Raw genomic sequence first — 19,497 nt, 5'->3', positions numbered from 1 at the left:
TAAATACATCTATACTATTTGGTTCAACCACTCACTGTGGTAACAAATTCCATATTCTCACCACTCTTTTGGTAAAGAAATTTCCCCTGAATTCCAAATTGGATTTCTTAGTGACTGTCTTATATTGATGGCTTCTAATTACATTCTTACCCACAAATAGAAACATTCTCTCTGCATTGACACTCTCAAAACCTCTCATTAATTTTAAATACTTCTACCAGGTCACCCTTCAGCTTTTTGTTATCAAGAGAAAAGAGACCCAGCCTGTCAATCCCTTCTGGATGTGTATACTCATACATTCCTTGTAAACCTTCCCTGCACTCTTTCTAGTACTTCTATATTCTTTCAATAATTAGGGACCAGAATGGCACACAGTATTCTGAAGTGTTATCTCACCAAGGTTCAATACAGGTTTAGCATAACTTCCCTATTTTTCAACTCTATCCCTCTAGAAATAAAGCCTAGTGCTTGGTTTGCTTTTTTTCATGACCTTGCTAACCTGAGCCACAACTATTAGTGATTGCTGTACTTGTACTCTGAGATCCCTTTGTTCCTCTATGTCATCTAGACTTGCACAATTCAAGTAATAACTGACCTCCCTATTCTTCAACCAAAATGTGTTACCTCACACTTACCTGTGTTGAAGTTAATTTGCCCAACTATTTGCCCATTCTGCAAGTTTGTTAATGTCCTCCTGTAATTTGTTGCAGTCCTTCTCAGTATTGACTGTACCTCCAATTTGGTGTCATCCACAAATGTAAAAATTGTTTTTGATTCCAAAGTCCAAATCATTAATGTAAAAATTGTGTATTTTTTTCATTGTCTTTGAATATTTACATTTATTACTTACAAACATATTGGAGATGGGGGAAAATGGGTTGTTTGACTGACAGTCAAGAATTATTCAACTGTTAACGAAGAGTCTGTTTACTTCCCAATTATTCTGGAAAAGCTGTACAGATGGATGTGTCAGTGACCAGTGGCACGTGTGGAGGTGAGGTATTTGGAGGCAAAAGCTGATCTGTTGACATGTCCAGTGTGTCCAGGCAACACTGACAACTCTAGTCCTGTCCAACATCCATCCCTTAACTAACTAACATCAGTAAATGGATTAGATAACTGAGACCATTCATCTCATTGATTTTTTTTGTGGGATCTTGTTGTGAAGCACTTTGGTGACTCTTGAGAATATGAAAGATGTCCTCCTTCCATTTACATTTGCAAATTATTTTTAATATTTTCCTTTGTTTATTCCATAGGCTTTGTTCCCTTTGGTAACCTGCCTTCTCTGTGTCAGCCAGAAGCAATTTTTTCTCATTCGATGGCATATCTTCCTGAACAACTGTTTATCCAATCTCAAAGTCAGTAAAACACTTTTCAATTGATTCTTTATGGGCCTGTGCAGTGACTGCCAGGATGTACTTTGTTTTATACTTCACATATAGCTTGCATAAAACTCCAAAACTTCTTTACATTCCCCCCAACCCCCACGAGCTCACTGCTCTGGGAACAAGCTGGCAGGTGGGAAGGATGCAAAATTGGCAGGAGGAGCTGTTCTTGTTGCCTACCCCCCTCAGCTAGAATTTTACCAGCAGGAGGCTGGGGGCTGGAGGGGTGGTGTGCAAAGGCCATATGGCGAGGCTGCCAGGTAAATTACGGCTGCTGCCTTGTTGCGGTAGTGGAGGATGCTGAGGGTTCCTCCAGTTCAGGCACCCATCCGGCTTCCATCACTGCGGCTCACTGGGGACTGCTGCGGTCCTAGTAGTGGCCACAGCTCCTGGTGGCGCTGCTGGGACTGGAGAGCTACTGGCCATGCGATTGGCTGGTAGCTATTGAGGCGTGACATCCTCCCACATAGGGCTGGAAGTCACAACATCAAGTTCTTAACAGCCTGATTACCATAAAACCTGGCCGTGGCTTTCTGGCCTGGCGAAGGTGGGCTACCGCTGACTTCTCAGCTGGGTGCATGGGGCCACCGCCTCTGTAAAGATTTCTGGCTCAAGCCTCATGTAATATTGTGTAGAGCTGGTGCAGTCTGAAGTAATGAACTTTGTACATTGTCCAGTAGAAATCACAAGCTAGTCACAGCTCTAATCATGGCGATATTGTTTTAATACACTAATATACAATGCAGGAAAATGTAGTTCATATGTATACTTACTTGACAGATATCAGCCGGCAATCAGTGCACAATTTTGTGGTCTTCATTTTTCACTAAAATTTGGAACTCTGGCATGAAAGTGCACATGTTAGTGCAGCTGCTAGGTTTTTGACCAGCAGTTGCAAGCAGTACTTTGGCCCTCACAGTGATTGTTGGGAATGTTGACTCTCACAACAAAATGCGGCATACCTGCCCCTGCTCGCCATCCAGTGTGGTTGAGTAAGAACATAAGGACATAAATAGGAGCAGGAGTAGGCCATCCTGCTCCACCATTCATTAAGATCATGGTTGATGTGATCATGACCTCAATTCCACTTTCCTACCTGCCCTCAATTCCCTTGTAGATCAAAAATCTTGTTTAACTCATCTTGAATATATTCAGTGACCCAGTCTCTGCTGCTCTCTTGGGTGGAGACTTCCAAAGATTCACAACTCTCTGAGAGAAGAAATTCCTCCTCACCTCTGCCTTATTCTGAATCAGTACACCCTAGTCCGAGATTCCTCCTTGAGGGGAAACATCTTCTCAGCATCTACCCTGTCAAGCCCCCTCAGAATCTTACATTATGTTTCAATAAGCTTGCCTCTCATCTAAATTCCAATGAATATAGACCTAACCTGCTCAACCTTTCCTCATAAAACAACCCCTTCATCCCAGGAATCAACTAGTGAATATTCTCTGAAATGCCTCCAATGTAACTATATCCCTCCTTAAATAAGGAGACCAAAACTGTACCCAGTACTCTAGGTCTGGTCTCACCAATGCCTTGTACAGCCAGAACAAGACTTCCTTAATTTTATAATCCATCTCCTTTTCAATAAAGACCAATATTCCATTTGTCTTCCTAATTACTTGCTGTATCTACATGCTAGCTTTTTGTGATTCATGTATGAGGACACTCAGATTCCTCTGTATTGCAGCATTCTGTTGTGTCTCCATTTCAATAATATTCTGCTTTTCTATTCTTCCTACAAAAGTGAATAACCTTACATTTTCTCACCTTATACTTCCATCTGCCAAATTTTTGCCCACTCACTTAACCTATCTATATCCCTTTCCTTTTGAGGGCTCTTTATAGAAACATAGAAACTAGGAGGAGGCCATTTGGCCCTTCGAGCCTGCTCCGCCATTCATTATGATCATGGCTGATCATCCAACTCAATAGCCTGCTCCCACTTTCTCCCCATACCCTTTGATCCCTTTCGCCCCAAGAGCTATATCTAACTCCTTCTTGAAAACATACAGTGTTTTCATCTCAACTACTTTCTGTGGTAACAAATTCCATAGGCTCTCTGGGTGAAGAAATTTCTCGTCATCTCAGTCCTAAATGGTCTACCCCATATCCTCAGACTGTGACCCCTGGTTCTGGACTCCCCCACCATCGGGAACATCCTTCCTGCATCTACCCTGTCTAGTCTTGTTAGAATTTTATAGGTTTCTATGAGATCCCCTTCATTCTTCTGAACTCCAGCGAATATAATCCTAATCGACTTAATCTTTCCTCATATGTCAGTCCCACCATACCAGGGATCAGTCGGGTAAACCTTCGCTGCACTCCCTCTATAGCAAGTACATCCTTCTTCAGAGAAGGAGACCAAAACTGCACACAATATTCCAGGTGCGGTCTCACCAAGGCCTTGTACAATTGCAGCAAGACATCCCTGTTCCTGTACTCAAATCCTCTGGCTATGAAGGCCAACATACCATTTGCCTTCTTTACTGCCTGCTGCATCTGCATACTTACCTTCAGCGACTGGTGTACAAGGACACCCAGGTCCTCATTGCACATTCCCCTCTCTCAATTTATAGCCATTCAGATAATAATCTGCCTTCCTATTTTTGCTACCAAAATGGATAACCTCACATTTATCCACATTATACTGCATCTGCCATGTATTTGCCCATTCACTCAGCTTGTCCAAACCACACTGAGCATCTCTGCATCCTCCTCACAGCTCACCCTCCCACCCAGCTTTGTGTCATCTGCAAATTTGGAGATATTACATTTAATTCCCTCATCTAAATCATTAATATATATTGTGAATAACTGGGGTCCCAGTACCGATCCCTGCGGTACCCCACTAGTCACTGCCTGCCATTTGGAAAAAGACCCGTTTATTCTTACTATTTGTTTCCTGTCTGCCAGCCAGTTTTCTATCCATCTCAATACACTACCCCCAATCCCATGCGCTTTAATTTTACACACCAATCTCTTATGTGGAACTTTGTCGAAAGCCTTCTGAAAGTCCAAATAAACCACATACACTGGCTCCCCTTCATCAACTCTACTAGTTACATCCTCGAAAAATTCTAGTAGATTTGTCAAGCATGATTTCCCTTTCATAAATTCATGCTGACTTTGTCCGATCCTGCCAGTGTATTCCAGGTGTTCAGCTATTAAATCTTTTATAATGGACTCTAGAATTTTTCCCACTACCGACGTCAGGCTGACTGGTCTATAATTCCCTGTTTTCTCTCTGCCTCCCTTTTTAAATAGTGGGGTTACATTTGGTACCCTCCAATCTGTAGGAACTGTTCCAGAGTCTGTGGAATCTTTGGAGATGACCACCAATGCATCCACTATTTGTAGGGCCACATCCTTAAGTACTCTGGGTTGTAGATTATCAGGCCCCGAGGAATTATCGGCCTTCAATCCTATCAAATTCCCCAACACCATTTCCCTACTAATACTGATTTCTTTCAGTTCCTCCCTCTCACTAAATCCTGTATTCCCCAACATTTCTGGTATGTTATTAGTGCCCTCCTTGTGAAGACAGAACCAGAGTATGTATTTAGTTGGTCAGCCATTTCTTTGCTCCCCATTATAAATTCCCCTGTTTCTGACTGTAAGGGACCTACATTTGTCTTCACCAATCTTTTTCTCTTCACATACCTATAGAAACTTTTACAGTCAGTTTTTATGTTCCCTGCAAGCTTACTCTCGTACTCTATTTTCCCCTTCTTAATCAATCCCTTGGTCCTCCTTTGCTGAATTATGTCCTCCACATAAATTGCTTTCCCATCTATTTTAGTATTATCAGCAAATTTGGCCACACTACAATCTATCGCCTCATCCAGATCATTAATATAGATTATAAATAGTTGAGGCCCCAACACTGATCTCTGTTACACTCCACTAGTTACAGTTTGCCAATCTTGAAATGATCCATTTTTCCTAACTCTGTTTCAGCTAAGTTAGTTCTGCCAATATATTATCCCCAACACCATGAACCCTTATCTTGTATCGTAACCTTTTATGTGGCACCTTATCAAATGCTTTTTGAAAATCCAAATACACAACATCTACCAGTTCCCCATTATCCACCCTGCTTGTTACATCCTCAAAAAAACTAATAAATTTGTCAAACACGATTCCCCTTCATAAAACCATTTTAACGTGCTCAATTGCATTATGATTTTCTCTATGTTCTGCTACTGTTTCCTTATTTATAGATTCATTTAAAACCCTAGGATTCAGGCCGTCAGATCCAGGGGATTTGTCAGCCTTTTCTTTAATGATTGTGAATGGTTTAAGTTTCTCCCTCCCTTCTGCTCCTTGATTTTTTTTACTATTTTAGGGATGCTCTTTGTGCCTTCTGCCATGAAGGGAGATACAAAATACTTGTTCAAAGTCTTTGCCATTTCCTTGTTTCTCATTATTAATTCCCCAGTCTCATCTTCTAAGGGACTAATGTTTACTTTAGATGCTTTCTTCCTTTTTGTATACTTGTAGAAATTCTTTCTGTCCATTTTTATATTTCTTGCTAGTTTAGTCTCATATTCTAATTTCTCCCTCTTTTTTAATAGTCTTCCTTTGCTGGTTTCTAAAATGTTCCCAATCTTCTGGTCTAACACTAGGTTTGCAGCATTGTATCCCTTTTCTTTCAATTTGATAACACCCTTAACTCCCTTAGTTAGCCACAGATGATTCATTCTTATATAGTCTTTCTTTCCCAATGGAATAGATCTTGAGTATTATAAAACATCTCCTTCAGTGTCTGCTACTGCTTACCTACCATCTTACCTTTTAACCTATTTTTCAAGTGCACTGTAGCTACCTCTGCCCTCTTACCCTTGAAATTGTCTTTATTTTAAGTTTCAGACATTATTTCAGATCCAAGTTCCTCACCCAAACTGAATGCAAATTCAGTCATGTTATGATCACTCTTGCCTAGAGGCCTTGCCTTGTCTCAATACACATTACCAATTCTAAAATAGCCTGTTTCCTGGCTGGCTCCATCATGTATTGTTCTAAGAAACTGTTCCAAAGACACTCTATGAACTCATCCTCCAGACTACTTTCGCCAATTTGATTTGTCCAAGCTATATGAAGATTGAAATCAGCACCAATTATTGCAGTACCTTTCTTACTAGCCCTCGTTATTTATTAATTTATACTTTGTCCTATAGTGTAGCTATTATTCGGGAGGCTATAAACTACTCCCATCAGTAACTTTCCCTTGCTATTTTTTTATCTCCACACAAACCGATGCTACATCACGATCTTCTGAGTGAAGATCACTTCTCATTACTGACCGATCTCATCCTTTATTAATAGAGCTATCTCACCTCCTTTCCTTTCTTCCCATCCTTTTGAAATGTCAGATACCCTTGAATATTCAGTTCCCAGCCTTGGTCACTTGCATGCACATCTCTGTAATGTTTATCAAATCATACTTGTTCGTTTCTATTTGTTCCATCAAATCGTCCATTTTGGTAGGAATGCTGCCTTCATTCGAATAAAGAGTCTTTAATTCTGTCTTTTTACCATTTTTCCCTACTCTGACTGTATTTGTTGGTGTTTTCGTGCTCTGTTATTTCCTGTTGTACTCTAGTTATCATTACTCATATCACTACCCTGCACTATTGACTCTTCCTTTCTCTTTAACTTTCAAAATGAACCCTGAACCCACCCCCCTTGATTTGCAAGAACATTGGTCCCTGCATGATTCAACTGAAGCAGTAAAGCTTCATTCCTCATTACTGGTGCCAGTGCTTCATGAATTGATACCAATTTCTCTCACACTAATCTTTGAGCCACGCATTCAACTTTCTCATCTTATATACCCTATGCCAATTTGCTCGTGGCTCAGGTAGTAATGCAGAGATTATTTTTGTTGTGGTTCTGGGCCACTTGCTGCTCATACTCCCTTTGCAGAGCCTCTTTCATAGCCCTGCCTAAGTTATTGGTACCTACGTGGACCTCACAACTGGATCCCTCTCCTCCCACTCCAAGTTCTTCCCTAGCCCCACGGAAATGTCCTTAACCTGGCAACAGGCAGGCAATACAAGTGTTTGGGTCTCACGCTTTTGACTGCAGAGGACAGTATCCACCTAACCATATTATTCCATAATACTACATTCCTTTTTATGCCCCCAACTTAAATGGGCTCCAGTACCATGATGCTGTGGTCAGTTTGCTCTTACTTCCTGCAGTCCCTGCTTTTGTTCACACAGGCCTCAAGAAGCTTGAATCTGTCAGACAAGTTCAAGGGCTGAGGCTCCTCCATTGCTACATTGTGAGTCCTCATACTTGTCTCACTTGCAGTCATATCTTCCTGTCCATGGACCATATCTGAAGTACTTAACATAAGGAGTGTGTCTGCCTCCTGGAACAAAGTGTCCAGGTAACTTTATCCCTCCCTGATTCACCACAGTATCAGAAACACAGACTCTATTTCATCAACTTTCAAGCCATTCCTAAAGCTGCAGACACACTGCAGATGTGGTTGCTGTGGGTCACACTAGTGTCCACCAATCCCAACATGCTACAGCTGCAACACATCACCAGCCCTGCCATTTCTATTGTATTTTACTTAACTAAATATGGTTTCAAGTTTTGAAATATCGCTCAATGATTATTTGTAGTTACAGTAAGTAGTATAACTAGTTAAGTTATGAATTTAATACAGTATTTAAATCTTCCCAGTCATACTTTAAACCACTGCCTGAGTTTAGAGAAAAAAATGTAAAACGCACCCCTTTTTTATTCATTCATGGGATGTGGGTTTCGCTCACTGGGCCAGAATTTATTGCTAATCCCCAGTTACCTTTGTGAGCTGCCTTCTTGAACTGCTACAGTCCATCTGGTGTACGTACACCCACCAGCAATCATCTATCTGCTTACCTAATTAATGCCTCCAGACCTCAGCTCTCAGGTCTCGCCAGTCCCTCTCTCAGACACTCCTTGTTTTGTAAATGACCAGAACAGCACCTTTTCACTCACTGCCCCAAATTCTATCACCTACCAAATTCTAAGTTAAGTACTTTGCCGAAGTTGTAATCTATCAAACTGGAATCCGTGCTACTTATGCTGCTTGCTCTTTCTCATGATTTGTCCAGTCGGAGCTCCTCATTATTGTTTGGCTTGGTTTCTCCTGCAACCCTGGAGTTATTCGGATTGGTTGAGCTTACCAGGATGACTGTTCCCAATCCTGCAAGCTGCAGGTATTTTCATGGTGCTTGAGTCCAGTGTTTTCACTCATTTCACATACCATTATATTACGTAACCAATGAGCAGTGACCAGGAAAGTAAAACACACACAAGGATCAAACAGCACTCATGTAATTACTCTTTGTTAACAAAGTTTTAACCCATGGCACTCTCATTTCTTCATGGATAAATTGTCTGTTGTGGTATTCAGCCATGCACACCAAGCTTATTTTAAATCAGGATTTTTAGTAACATATATAGGTAAACAACTTAATGACTTTATCTTTTTTCTTGTAGAATAAAGATCCCAAAATGGCTCGTGTTGCACTTGAATCACTGTACAGGCTATTGTGGGTCTACATGATAAGGATCAAATGTGAAAGTAATAACGTGACACAGAGGTAATGGAAATCTACATTATTAAGGAACCATGATGAATGTGCCAGTTTTTAAAGACCTTGGGTATATTTTTCTTCATCCATGATATCAACGTAATCTGCCCGGGAAAGAGCAGGCTTGGGTCAAATAGCCGCTTTGCACTCTGTTTGATTTTACTCTCTATTGACTTCATGTTCTCACCTGGCAGTTTAGGATAAAATCAGGACTTCTCCCTGCCAATTGTAACTAAACGTAGTAATCAATAAGGAAAACTTTATCCTAATTAGAAAGTGCTGAAGGTCAATTTATTCATGTTTTGTTTTGCTATCAGTATAAAGGGTATTAAAAGGGAAAAAGGCCATTTTGCCTTTGGGACCATAATAAGATCATTCATGGCTTATTAAGGCCATTAATGAATTAATTAGTGTCATTGTTAACGCTGCCTGTCCAGCCTTAAGGTTGGAGAGCAGGTGAAAAGGCCAAGCGGTCTTTACGTTTTTTAGGAAGCCTCATCCACGAGCGGGATGAGGTTTCCTAAAGCTTTTATGAATCAAATAAAAAGTTGTGTGAAATATAAGAACATGTCCTATCTCATGTGACATAGTTTAATTAATTTTTTTTCATTTATTTAATTATTTCAATATCTATTTAATCTCCCTGAGGCAGCTCCGTGCCCCAGGGAGACTGAAGCTCTCTTTTGCGCAAATGCACGAAAGAGCGCTGGCCCTGACTCTCCCGCCCACACAGGTAGCGCTGAGCACTATGGGTCGTGTCTTACGCTGGGTGGGTCCTAATTGGCCCACCTGCATAAAATGGCAGCACGGAACCGATCGCAGGCGGCACTCGGCTCTGTGACCGCCCCGCCCGCCCCCGCCGAGCCCGCCCGCCGACTGAAAAATTCAGGCCTATGTCACAAAGACCTTTCAGACACCCACAGAGAAGATATGAGATGCTTCCACTGTCTTTTGGCATCTGAGGCAACGCTTTCTGAGTTACTGTGCCATCAGTAAGGCCTTGCATGTAGCGGGCTACTTAAATGTAAATTGCGACTGCATTTCCTGTGATTTTCCAATAAATGTTGCCACTACTCACTGCTCACAAGGCATAGGGTTTGGAAAAATTTACCTTTTCTGCACAATGAAAGAATGCCATATTGCATGTTAATTTGAGTTGAATTGATTTTAATAAATTTTTCAGTGTTTATGGATAGATATTTGATATGTTTTGTTGGTGATCGTCATATTGCTTTTGCATATGCACCACAATTAAACTCTCCTTTAATTTTTGGAGTAGCACTGGATGGTTTCTTTCATTTGTTCATGGGATGGGGGCATTACTGGCCATGCCAGCATGTATCACCCATCCCTAATTGGCCTTGAGAAATGAGTGGCTTGCAGATTTGCTTCCCTAAAGGACGTTAGTGAACCAGATGGGTTTTTATGACAATCGGCAATGGTTCCATGAAACAAAAACAGAAAAACTCAGCAGGTCTGACAGCATCTGTGGAGAGAGAAAAAGAGTTGACGTTTCGAGTCCGTATGACTCTTCTTCAGACAATGGTTGTTTCATGGTCATCATTAGACTTATTCTAGATTTTTTTTATTTGGATTCAAATTTCATCATCTGTCATGGTGGGATTCAAACCCAGGCCCCTAGAGCATTACCCTGGAGCACTGTATTATTAATCCAGTGACAATACCACTATGCCACCACCTCCCCAGGTGACTACATAATCAAGTGGCAGACTGCTGCTTTCTCCATTTGCATCTAGCCGATGGGATCTGTATCAACAGCAAAAGTACTCTTTTCTGATCGTTATGGGCTCATTGCTTTCAGAAACAGTCCCCAATACCAGTTGTGCAAGGTCACTACTGTCACATATGGAGCGACACAGAACTGTCAATTACATTAATAATAACTAGCTTATCCTATCCTCTTCTACACATAGCACTGCCATAGGATCCCATCGCCATAAAATGCTCATGAGCTGAGTTAGCATAAAACATGGACATTTGTGAAGTTTCAAATTCTCTCCCTCATTGTAACGATTCTCCAAGGGATTTGAAGCAGGCCATGATTCATCATGAATTTGGACCCTAAAATCTCCATTTCTACGCATCCTCCAGGTCTAAACCTTCAAATTCTTCTTTTACACTGCCTATATTCTCTTGTCTTCAAGCTCTCCCAAAGCTGAAGTGAGGTTCTGTGCTCTTCCTGAGCTTCTCCAGGTCCCCAAGTTGCCTTGAGACTCTCCTCCAAGGCACAAGCTCTCCTCAAGCCACCTCCAGCTTCAACCCTCCTCTAGGTTCTAAGCTTTACTCCAGGTGGCCTCACGCCTTCTCCAGGTGTCAAACTGCCAGGCCCCTTTCAAGCTTCAAGTTCTACCCCAAATTAACTTTTCCCACAGGACATTTTTGGATTCTGAACTCACCCACAAGTTTCAGGCTTTCCTTAAGCCTCTTGCAGCTCCAGGCATCCTTCATGTCCCAGATCCTCCCACACACTGTTTTCACGCTGTTCTCCCGCATCTCATCCAGGCTGCTGGCTCTCCTCTGGGATTCTTCCAAGCCTTCTCCTGAACTTGAGTTCCCCTCCAGTTGATACTTTTCAGCCATGTGTCATACTTGATTTACTTCGCTCCATGACATAAGAAGATGAGGCATTATGATCACAGAATCAGACTATATTGTTAATAGGTGTACTTACATTTGGTTGTGTGTATGAACACTTTGTAACATAAATATTTGATTACAGTAACGGAAGTAGTCCATTCACCCCTCTCAAACCTGTTCCATCATTCATTTAGATCATGGTTGACCAGTATCTTAATTCAATTCACCCATCTTTTTTTCATATCCTTTAGTGCCCTTAGTTAACAAAAATATATCAATCCCAGTTTAGGAATTTTCAGTTGATCTAGCCTCAACAGCTTTTCAGGGAAGCGAGTTGCAGATATCCACTACCCCCAATATAGCACATACCAGTAGCTCTGCACTCCCTTCTAATCTTTGCAGTTTTAACAGTTTTCAAATTCTTCTTCCCAAATAGTTGAAATATTATTTTCTTCCATGGAATGAGTTATTTCACATCTTACAGTACACTACCTTTTCCATGCTGTGATTTACCATTTTGTGTCTTGTGCTTTATGCATTAGAATGTTAAGATTGTAATTGGGTAATTCTTACCAGGTGTACATTGTCTTTCCCAGCTAGCATCTATAATGTAATTTATGTAACTCTACAACTCTCATTTCTATTCCTTTAATTGTTACATCCTTAGCAATGTTTGTGTGTCAGTACAGTACTTTTTAGTCTGTACATATAACAGTGGATGCTTTCCTTTATGCCCATGTTCATATTGTCTTACAATGTCTTTTCAAGTAAAGTAAATTCTTATTGACTTCCTGACAGTTCCAAGTCGTTAGCACTATGTGGGTAATCTTATGAGTCTGTGCTCTTGATTGCAAGCTAAAACCAGAAATTCTAGCACACAGGGCAGAATTTTCCCAGCTATACTGTGGGAGGCAAATTCAGCAGTGAGAGGGGTGGGAAAGTCACAGAAATTGACATTGGGCTGGGTTCCCAATGTGATCTCGGCATGTTTCTGGCTTTGCCTGGGGTAGCTTGTGAGTGCAACAGAGAACTCCCCGTAAACCTCACAGGAAGCCAAATTAGGTAGTTTAAAAGGCAGCTGAGAGCCTTTTTAAGCATGGAATTGCTCTTTCCCAACAGCACATGGGTCCCACACTGGATCTGCAATTCAGCAGGTTAAAGAAGACCAGTGCACAGTGGGAAGTCATTGAAGAGTGAATCTAACTTGAGGTGAGCAGAATAAAGGCTGGAGTCAGCAAGCCCATTGTCAGCCTCAGTGAAAGGCTTGTGCTGGCATGAGCAGATCCTTCAAATAGGCTTGCTGATTTCATTGGGGCTAGCAACTTGGTGCAACCTTTTTCAAGTGCCTTGAATATTTCTGAGCATCATCTCACCTTATTGTCTGTGAGACTTCCCTGCGATTTGGGGTTCACATATTTGGAAGTTGGCTGGACCTCTGAGGAGGAAGTGCAATGTCCTGTAGCTCAGCAGGGGGAGCAACTCCAACAGCACTAGTAGCTGCTGCATTCTCTACAGCCACATGCAGCTGGATGAAACAGAGGAGATGGATAGAGGGCAGCACCCCAAGGAAATATTTAGGCCAAAGTTCAGTTTCCTCAAGATCTCTGAACAGCTGCACCTCTAAAATCTCCAGCTCTCGTGGCAGGTAGTCACAACCTCTGTAAGACTCTTGGAAACAGACCCCCAGACATGAGGAACAGGTGACAACCCATTTCCTTTACTGTCAAGGTGATCACAGCCCTCAATTTCTTCACGCCTGCATCCTTCCAAGGCTCAGCTTCTGACATAAAAAGGATCTTGCAATCTACAGCCCACACCTGCTTCAACCAGATCACCATTGTTTTGTTTGTGAAGGTTTCCAGCTACACTAACTTTGAGTGATGAGGCTCGCCAGATCCAGCGGGCTGTCAACCTTGCTTTCCTTTTCTTTCCACAGGTTCAGGGATTGTAGACTATATTCCATGTGGAAATCAAGGCACCATCAGAACAGCCAGGCACTTTTGTCAAACAGAAGGGATTCCACTCCTTCAATGTGCAACTGGAATGTGACCATTGCATGAGAAAAATGCAAGTGCGCACCAAGCATCCTGGGAGGTGCCATTACATTCATCCTTTGACAATCTCAGGTTGCATAGCTCCTCTCTCCACCAGACAGCTTCAGCGGTTGGCTTCTGGGGTCAGGGGATGCCCACTCAAGACCTGTTTGATGATTCTAGTGAGGAACCTTACTAAGGAGAAAAAGGCAAAGTACAACCGGAGCTTTATTGCCACCTGGGCCAGAAGAGAGCATGCCATTTGCTTGCTCAAAATTAAGCTCCATTGCCTTGACTGTTCTGGAGGGGCCCTTCAATATGTTCCAGCAAAGATCTCCCTGATAATTGTTCAGTGCTATGCCCTGCATATCCTGGCACTACAGAAAGGGCTGGAACTTGTGTCAGATGAGGGCGAAAGGCACCTGGCATTCTCTGAGGAAGAGAAATAGGAGCCTCTTGAAGTGTTGCCAGCAGGCTGCAATTGAGAACAGCAGTTGCAGCATTTAAATCATTCCATCATGACCTCTATGAAAACAACCTCACTCCCCCAACAGCAAACCTTCTTCCTCCAGACGGGCACCCACCCATCGCTTTTAGAGCCTTACCCCCTCATCAATCCAGCTCAGGCCATTCACGGCCATTTAACTGGCCTGGGTCATTGGGGGATCCAACAAAGTAGATGTCATGACAATAAGTAAGTTGCAAAAACTCATGCCTTCATTCAAATAAAGAAAGTCAATGTCACACTAGTGAGTAAGCACCCAAGGCCAGGATTTTTCAGTCGGTGTGCGGGGGTGGGCCCGACACACTGGTGCGTAAAATGACGCGCGATGACATCGGGTTTGCGTCCCATGATGTTTCATTTGGCGGGCGCACACCAGAGTCTGCTGCACGCCCGCCGATATTTAAAAGGCCTATTAAGGCATTAAGGAAGTAATTAAGATCAACTTTACGCTGCCCGTCCAACCTTACGGCCAAGCGGCCTTTATGTGTTTTAGGAAACCTCATCCACGAGCAGGACGAGGTTTCCTAAAGCTTTTATGAATCAAATAAAAAAAATTCTGAAATATAAAAACATGTCCCATCTTATATAGCATAGTCACATGAGGGGATATATTTAAATTTTTATTCCATTTATTTATTTCAAAAGCGCTTCAATCTCCCTGAGGCAGCTCCATGCCTCAGGGAGCTTGAAGCGCTCTTTCACACGCATGCACAAAAGAGCCCTGGCCCCGACTCTCCCTCCTCCCCCCTGCCCGCACAGGTGAGCGCTACCGTTCGCGTCTTACACTGGACGGGCCTTAATTGGGCCCCCATGTAAAATGGTAGCACACAGCCGATTGTGGGCAGCGGTCGGCTCTGCGACCACTCCCGCCCGCTCCTGCCGGGCCTGCCCAACGCGGGAAAAATTCAGGCCCAAGGGATTTATTTTGACATTTTCCTCGTACAATTTTTATTACTTCTACATGGTGCTACCCCTGTAGCTTCAGCAGAACTAGAGGCAGGATGTTCATTTCCTTGCTCTGATACATGAGGAACCTGCAGTGAACATTCTCTGGGCTTTGGAGCCGTGTGGACCTTGCCAAATAAAGACCCATCTGCACCTGTGCAGGGGCAGACTTGGCCATAGGGGCAGGAAATAGCTTGTGTGTCTCTGTCAGATCGGGGAGGGAAAACTTGACGAGTGGAATCATCTTGACAAGAACTCCCACTGTCAGCAGCCCATTTTCCATCTTCCCTCTTGGGGCCTCCTGCACTTCCCTGCTAACTGTGAGCATAAGTGCACTTGACTGCATTTGTATGGGGCATTCAGCCAGCAAGGCGACACTTTGATGATTTCCAATGTGGCAGCCAGAGTGACAAGGCTGTTGTTGTGGGCCAGCATGCACTTGGTGGCCTGTACATGGCTCTCCCTGAGGTGAGCCACTTTTTCAATGCCAGAGACATATAAAGCAATTATGCTAGGGATGGACTCCTTTATTTCTGTGCCTTGGAAAATTCTGACAGATGCTGCTCCACAAGTTCATGTCCACTGAGGCTCAGCATCTGTGTCTAGCTGAGCAGAGCTTGAAATGTCCTGTACCCTCCAATGGGGACTCTCCACTGCTATCTCTGTGAATATGGCTTTGTGATATCTAACGCTGTCTCCTAGGGCTGGATTTTACATTCCCCCCACCAGTGGGTTTGAATGTGGGGGCATGTAAAATCCAATTGGTGGCCTGCCCCTGCCGACTCGCCCACCTCTGCCGACTCATCCACCCCTGCCTGCCCAGCAATTTTACCAGCGGTTGAGTTTGCATTGTGTGACCCACCACCCAGCAGCCAACTGAAGCCCTTAATGCCCACTTAAGAAACTCATCCTGCTGCCACCAGGATTTAACCAATGGCGAGAGAGGCCCACACCAAGCGGCAAGCTTAGCAAGTTTCACCGTGCAGGCTGGTTGAGGTCCCTCCTTAAAGGGTCTCTATGAGAGCCCGCTCCCCCGCCCCACCAAGCTGTTAACTCCACAGATTCCACTCCTCCCATGGCCTCTCAAAACTTGGCCTCCTATCCCTTTTGACGGGCCCCAGCGAGACCCACAAACACTGAGCAAGTCCCAATCCGGCACTGAACACCTCCTCGAGCCCTCAAGCCAAGAGTGCAGTGCCAGCAATGACCACAGCTTCTCTGTTGGCTGGCAGCTCTCTGAGGCAAGACTTCCTGACTTTGAGGGGCAGAAATGCCACTCAAAATCTATTAACAGCCAATTTCCCATTTAATGACTGCGGGGCAGCTGTTCTTCTGCTGTGCAAGCTTCCTCCCACCTTTTAAGCCGGGGTAGGGGTGGGGATCATGGCACCTGTAAAATCCAGCCCCAGGTACGTGGGCCACCCCAATCTCTCCATTGGCAATGGCTTGTATTGCTGTCATCCTGCCAATCTCCAGGCTTCCTCCTCCATAGATGTCAGGTCACCATGACTGCAGCTCCAATCCCAGCCTCTTCCTGGAGTTATGGGTTCTCTTTTCCTGGAATGAGAAGGGGAAGAGAGTTAGCAGTGTGAGAAGTTAAATGATTTCTGATGATAGAGGGTGGACATTTGAGGAGGGTGACTGAGGAATGGGAATGGGAGGAGCCATAGGTTACAGGTCAATGTGAGTACTGTCAATTGAGATGAGAGATTTGAGGAGAAGCCTGATGAGAAGGAATGAATGTATCAGTCAACAGAGTGCCGTGCAGGGCAATTCTAGGGAGATGAGAGAGTGATGGCTGCCAGCTGAGAGTTGCACGAGACTCACTTGGCGGATCTCATGAGATCACTGAACCTTTTCTGGAACTGGATCCTTGGCACAACACTGCTGCTGCACACCAATTCAGAAACTTCAAGCGGACTTCTCTTTGTCTCTTCACTGCTTGATTATGACCTTCTCAGACAAGTCCATTGCCTGGGTTCAGCCTTTCTATGTCTTGTATCCATGCTCTTGTTCTTTGCTCCCTCATAATGGATGTTTTCCGACAAACAGTACTGCCATTGTAAACCCCACCCTTTAAACAGAGAGTATTCATGGCAGCATTAACCACCGCATCCCACCCACCCTCCCTGATTGGTCAAGAAACCCAGCCCCCAGCTGCTAATTGATTTGCTATGGGAAAGAGTAACCACAAGGCATGCAAATTGGGGAGTTGGGTTCCTGCCATTGTGGCAGGGACTAAGGTGGTAAAAATCTGTCCAAAGTACCTGAAATTACCAAACAGTTAACCCAAATTTATGGTTTACGCTGCTGGGAGGCAGAGGTCCCTGCCGATTCATAAAAATACCTCCTATGTTCAGTCTTTCCATGATATGCCATCATTTTTGACCTCCTTTGTATACTTGGAACTTTTTTTACCCAACCCCTGCCACCCTAGGAAAAGGTCCACTTATTTTTCCGAAATACAGCAGTTGCCAGTGACTCCAGGGTCTATGCAGTGACAACAACTTTTTAAAAATTGCCTTTCTTCCATTTTTGCGTAAGCATTGTGTTTTCAGTTATACCAGTGAAGTGGTTGATGTTCTATTTGAGAGTGTTAAAGTGCATTTCTATTGAAAGTTACCGAACCCCACGTTCCCTCAGATTTTTAGGTGGACCAAAATATTAACATCATGGGGTTACCATTGACCAGAAACTGAACTGGACCAGCCATATAAATACTGTGGCTATAAGAGCAGGTCAGAGGCTGGGAATTTTGTGACGAGTAACTCACCTCTTGACTCCCCAAAGCCCGTCCACCATCTATAAGGCACAAACCAGGAATGTAATGAAATATTCTCCATTTGTCTGGATGAGTGCAGCTCCAACAACGCTCAAGAAGCTCGACACCATCCAGGACAAAACAGCCAGTTTGATTGGCAACCCATCTACCACCTTAAATACTCACTCCCTCCACCACCGATGCACAGTAGCAGCAGTGTGTATCATCTACAAGATGCACTGCAGCAACTCAGCAAGGCTCCTTCGACAGCACCTTCCAAATCTGTGACCTCTACCACCTCGAAGGACAAGGGCAGCAGATGCATGAGAACATCACCACCTGCAAGTTTCCCTCCAAGTCCCACACCATCCTGACTTGGAACTATGTTGCTGCTCCTTCACTGATGCTGGGTCAAAATCCTAGAATTTCCTCCCTCACAGCACTGTCAATGTACCTACATCACATGGTCTGCAGGCAGCTCACCACAATCTTCTCAAGTCAATTAGGGATGGGCAACAATTTCTGGCCTAACCAATGATACCCATATCTTGTCAAAGAATAAGGAAAAAAATAAATTAAAAATTAACACATCCCATTGTTTTCAAGAGAAAATTGCAATTCTAGATTTTAATGATCCTGTACTCAACAGTAAAATACTCAAATTTTAATGCAATGTCCTTTTCTATGACTGCATTTCACAACAGTTGTCTGTAAATCATTATAAGTTGTTGCTCAAGGGAGAGAAGTGTTTGATCGATTTAAAGCAATTAGTTCTCATGATTAATTAATGTTTATTAAAATTGAACAAATGTAGTCATTCATTGTCAGTGTGATTAAATCTGCAGCAACACTTTCATAATTTTCCATAGAGAAGAGTATTCAGTCAACCATCAGTGTCTTTCTTTTATAGTCGACTTGGAAGCATTACCACAACACTTTTCCCCAAAGGATCTCGCAGCGTGGTACCAAGGGATATGCCTCTCAATATTTTTGTGAAAATCATACAGTTCATTGCACAGGTATAGGAAAGATACCAGAAATTACTATATCTATTACTTTTACTTCATTTTTGAAATAGCTCTTTGACAGAGTAGGTTTAAATAAATAAAAAAACGATGCATGAACCATTCTTACTGTTATACTATCCGTAGCATAATAATATGTTAATAACCCTAATATATAAATATTTAACAATTGCAGCATTTTTTAAAAAGTGCAAATGGTTACAGCAGGAAAAGAATTTGGCAAGATATGTGTTTTGCATGTTAAAATATTAACAAAGAGCTTGTCAGGTACCATACTGCTGTTCACATTGAAGTTTAGACAGGCAGAACTCCCCACATGTATACTTAATTACAGACTGGAATTTTATGTCTCACTCCCCCACCCCACCTCCTGCTGCAAGAGCAGATCGGCAGGAGGTATTGGGCAGTCCATCCGTCTGTGGGCCAATGGGGTCCCTTAATTGGCCAATTATTGGGCACCTAAAGGCCTTTTCCCATCACCCCTAGCATTTTACCACCAGCAGGAGTTCCCGTGCCACATGGAATGGCTGCCAGTTATACCCTGGCAGCCAGACTGCAGGCTTTGTGGGGTGGGGACCTTCTGTTTAGGCACTGCCAGTGGAAAGGACTGTCTCTGCTTGATCGTGCCTCACTGGCCTCCTGATCG

At 43.2% G+C, this 19,497-nt stretch overlaps 1 protein-coding gene across 6 annotated transcripts in view; it reads left to right on the top strand.

Annotated features, from left to right (window-relative positions):
* The window catches only part of LOC144682720 (protein furry homolog), a 520,809-nt gene that overhangs the window by 201,321 nt on the left and 299,991 nt on the right, over positions 1-19,497 (top strand). For all 6 annotated transcript variants that reach the window (XR_013577095.1, XM_078545350.1, XM_078545351.1 and 3 more), the window contains exons 11-13: positions 1,260-1,361; positions 8,890-8,993; positions 18,737-18,845. Coding sequence is in view for 5 of the 6 variants with exons in the window: in XM_078545350.1 (XP_078401476.1) it covers positions 1,260-1,361; positions 8,890-8,993; positions 18,737-18,845 (315 nt within the window). In the remaining variant the exon portion in view is untranslated. The remainder of the gene's footprint in view (positions 1-1,259; positions 1,362-8,889; positions 8,994-18,736; positions 18,846-19,497) is intronic.

This window comes from Cetorhinus maximus, chromosome 7 (assembly GCF_964194155.1).
Source record: "Cetorhinus maximus chromosome 7, sCetMax3.hap1.1, whole genome shotgun sequence".
NCBI lineage: Eukaryota > Metazoa > Chordata > Chondrichthyes > Lamniformes > Cetorhinidae > Cetorhinus > Cetorhinus maximus.
Note: the sequence above shows the minus strand (reverse complement) of the source record. Positions and strands in the feature narration are given on the sequence as shown.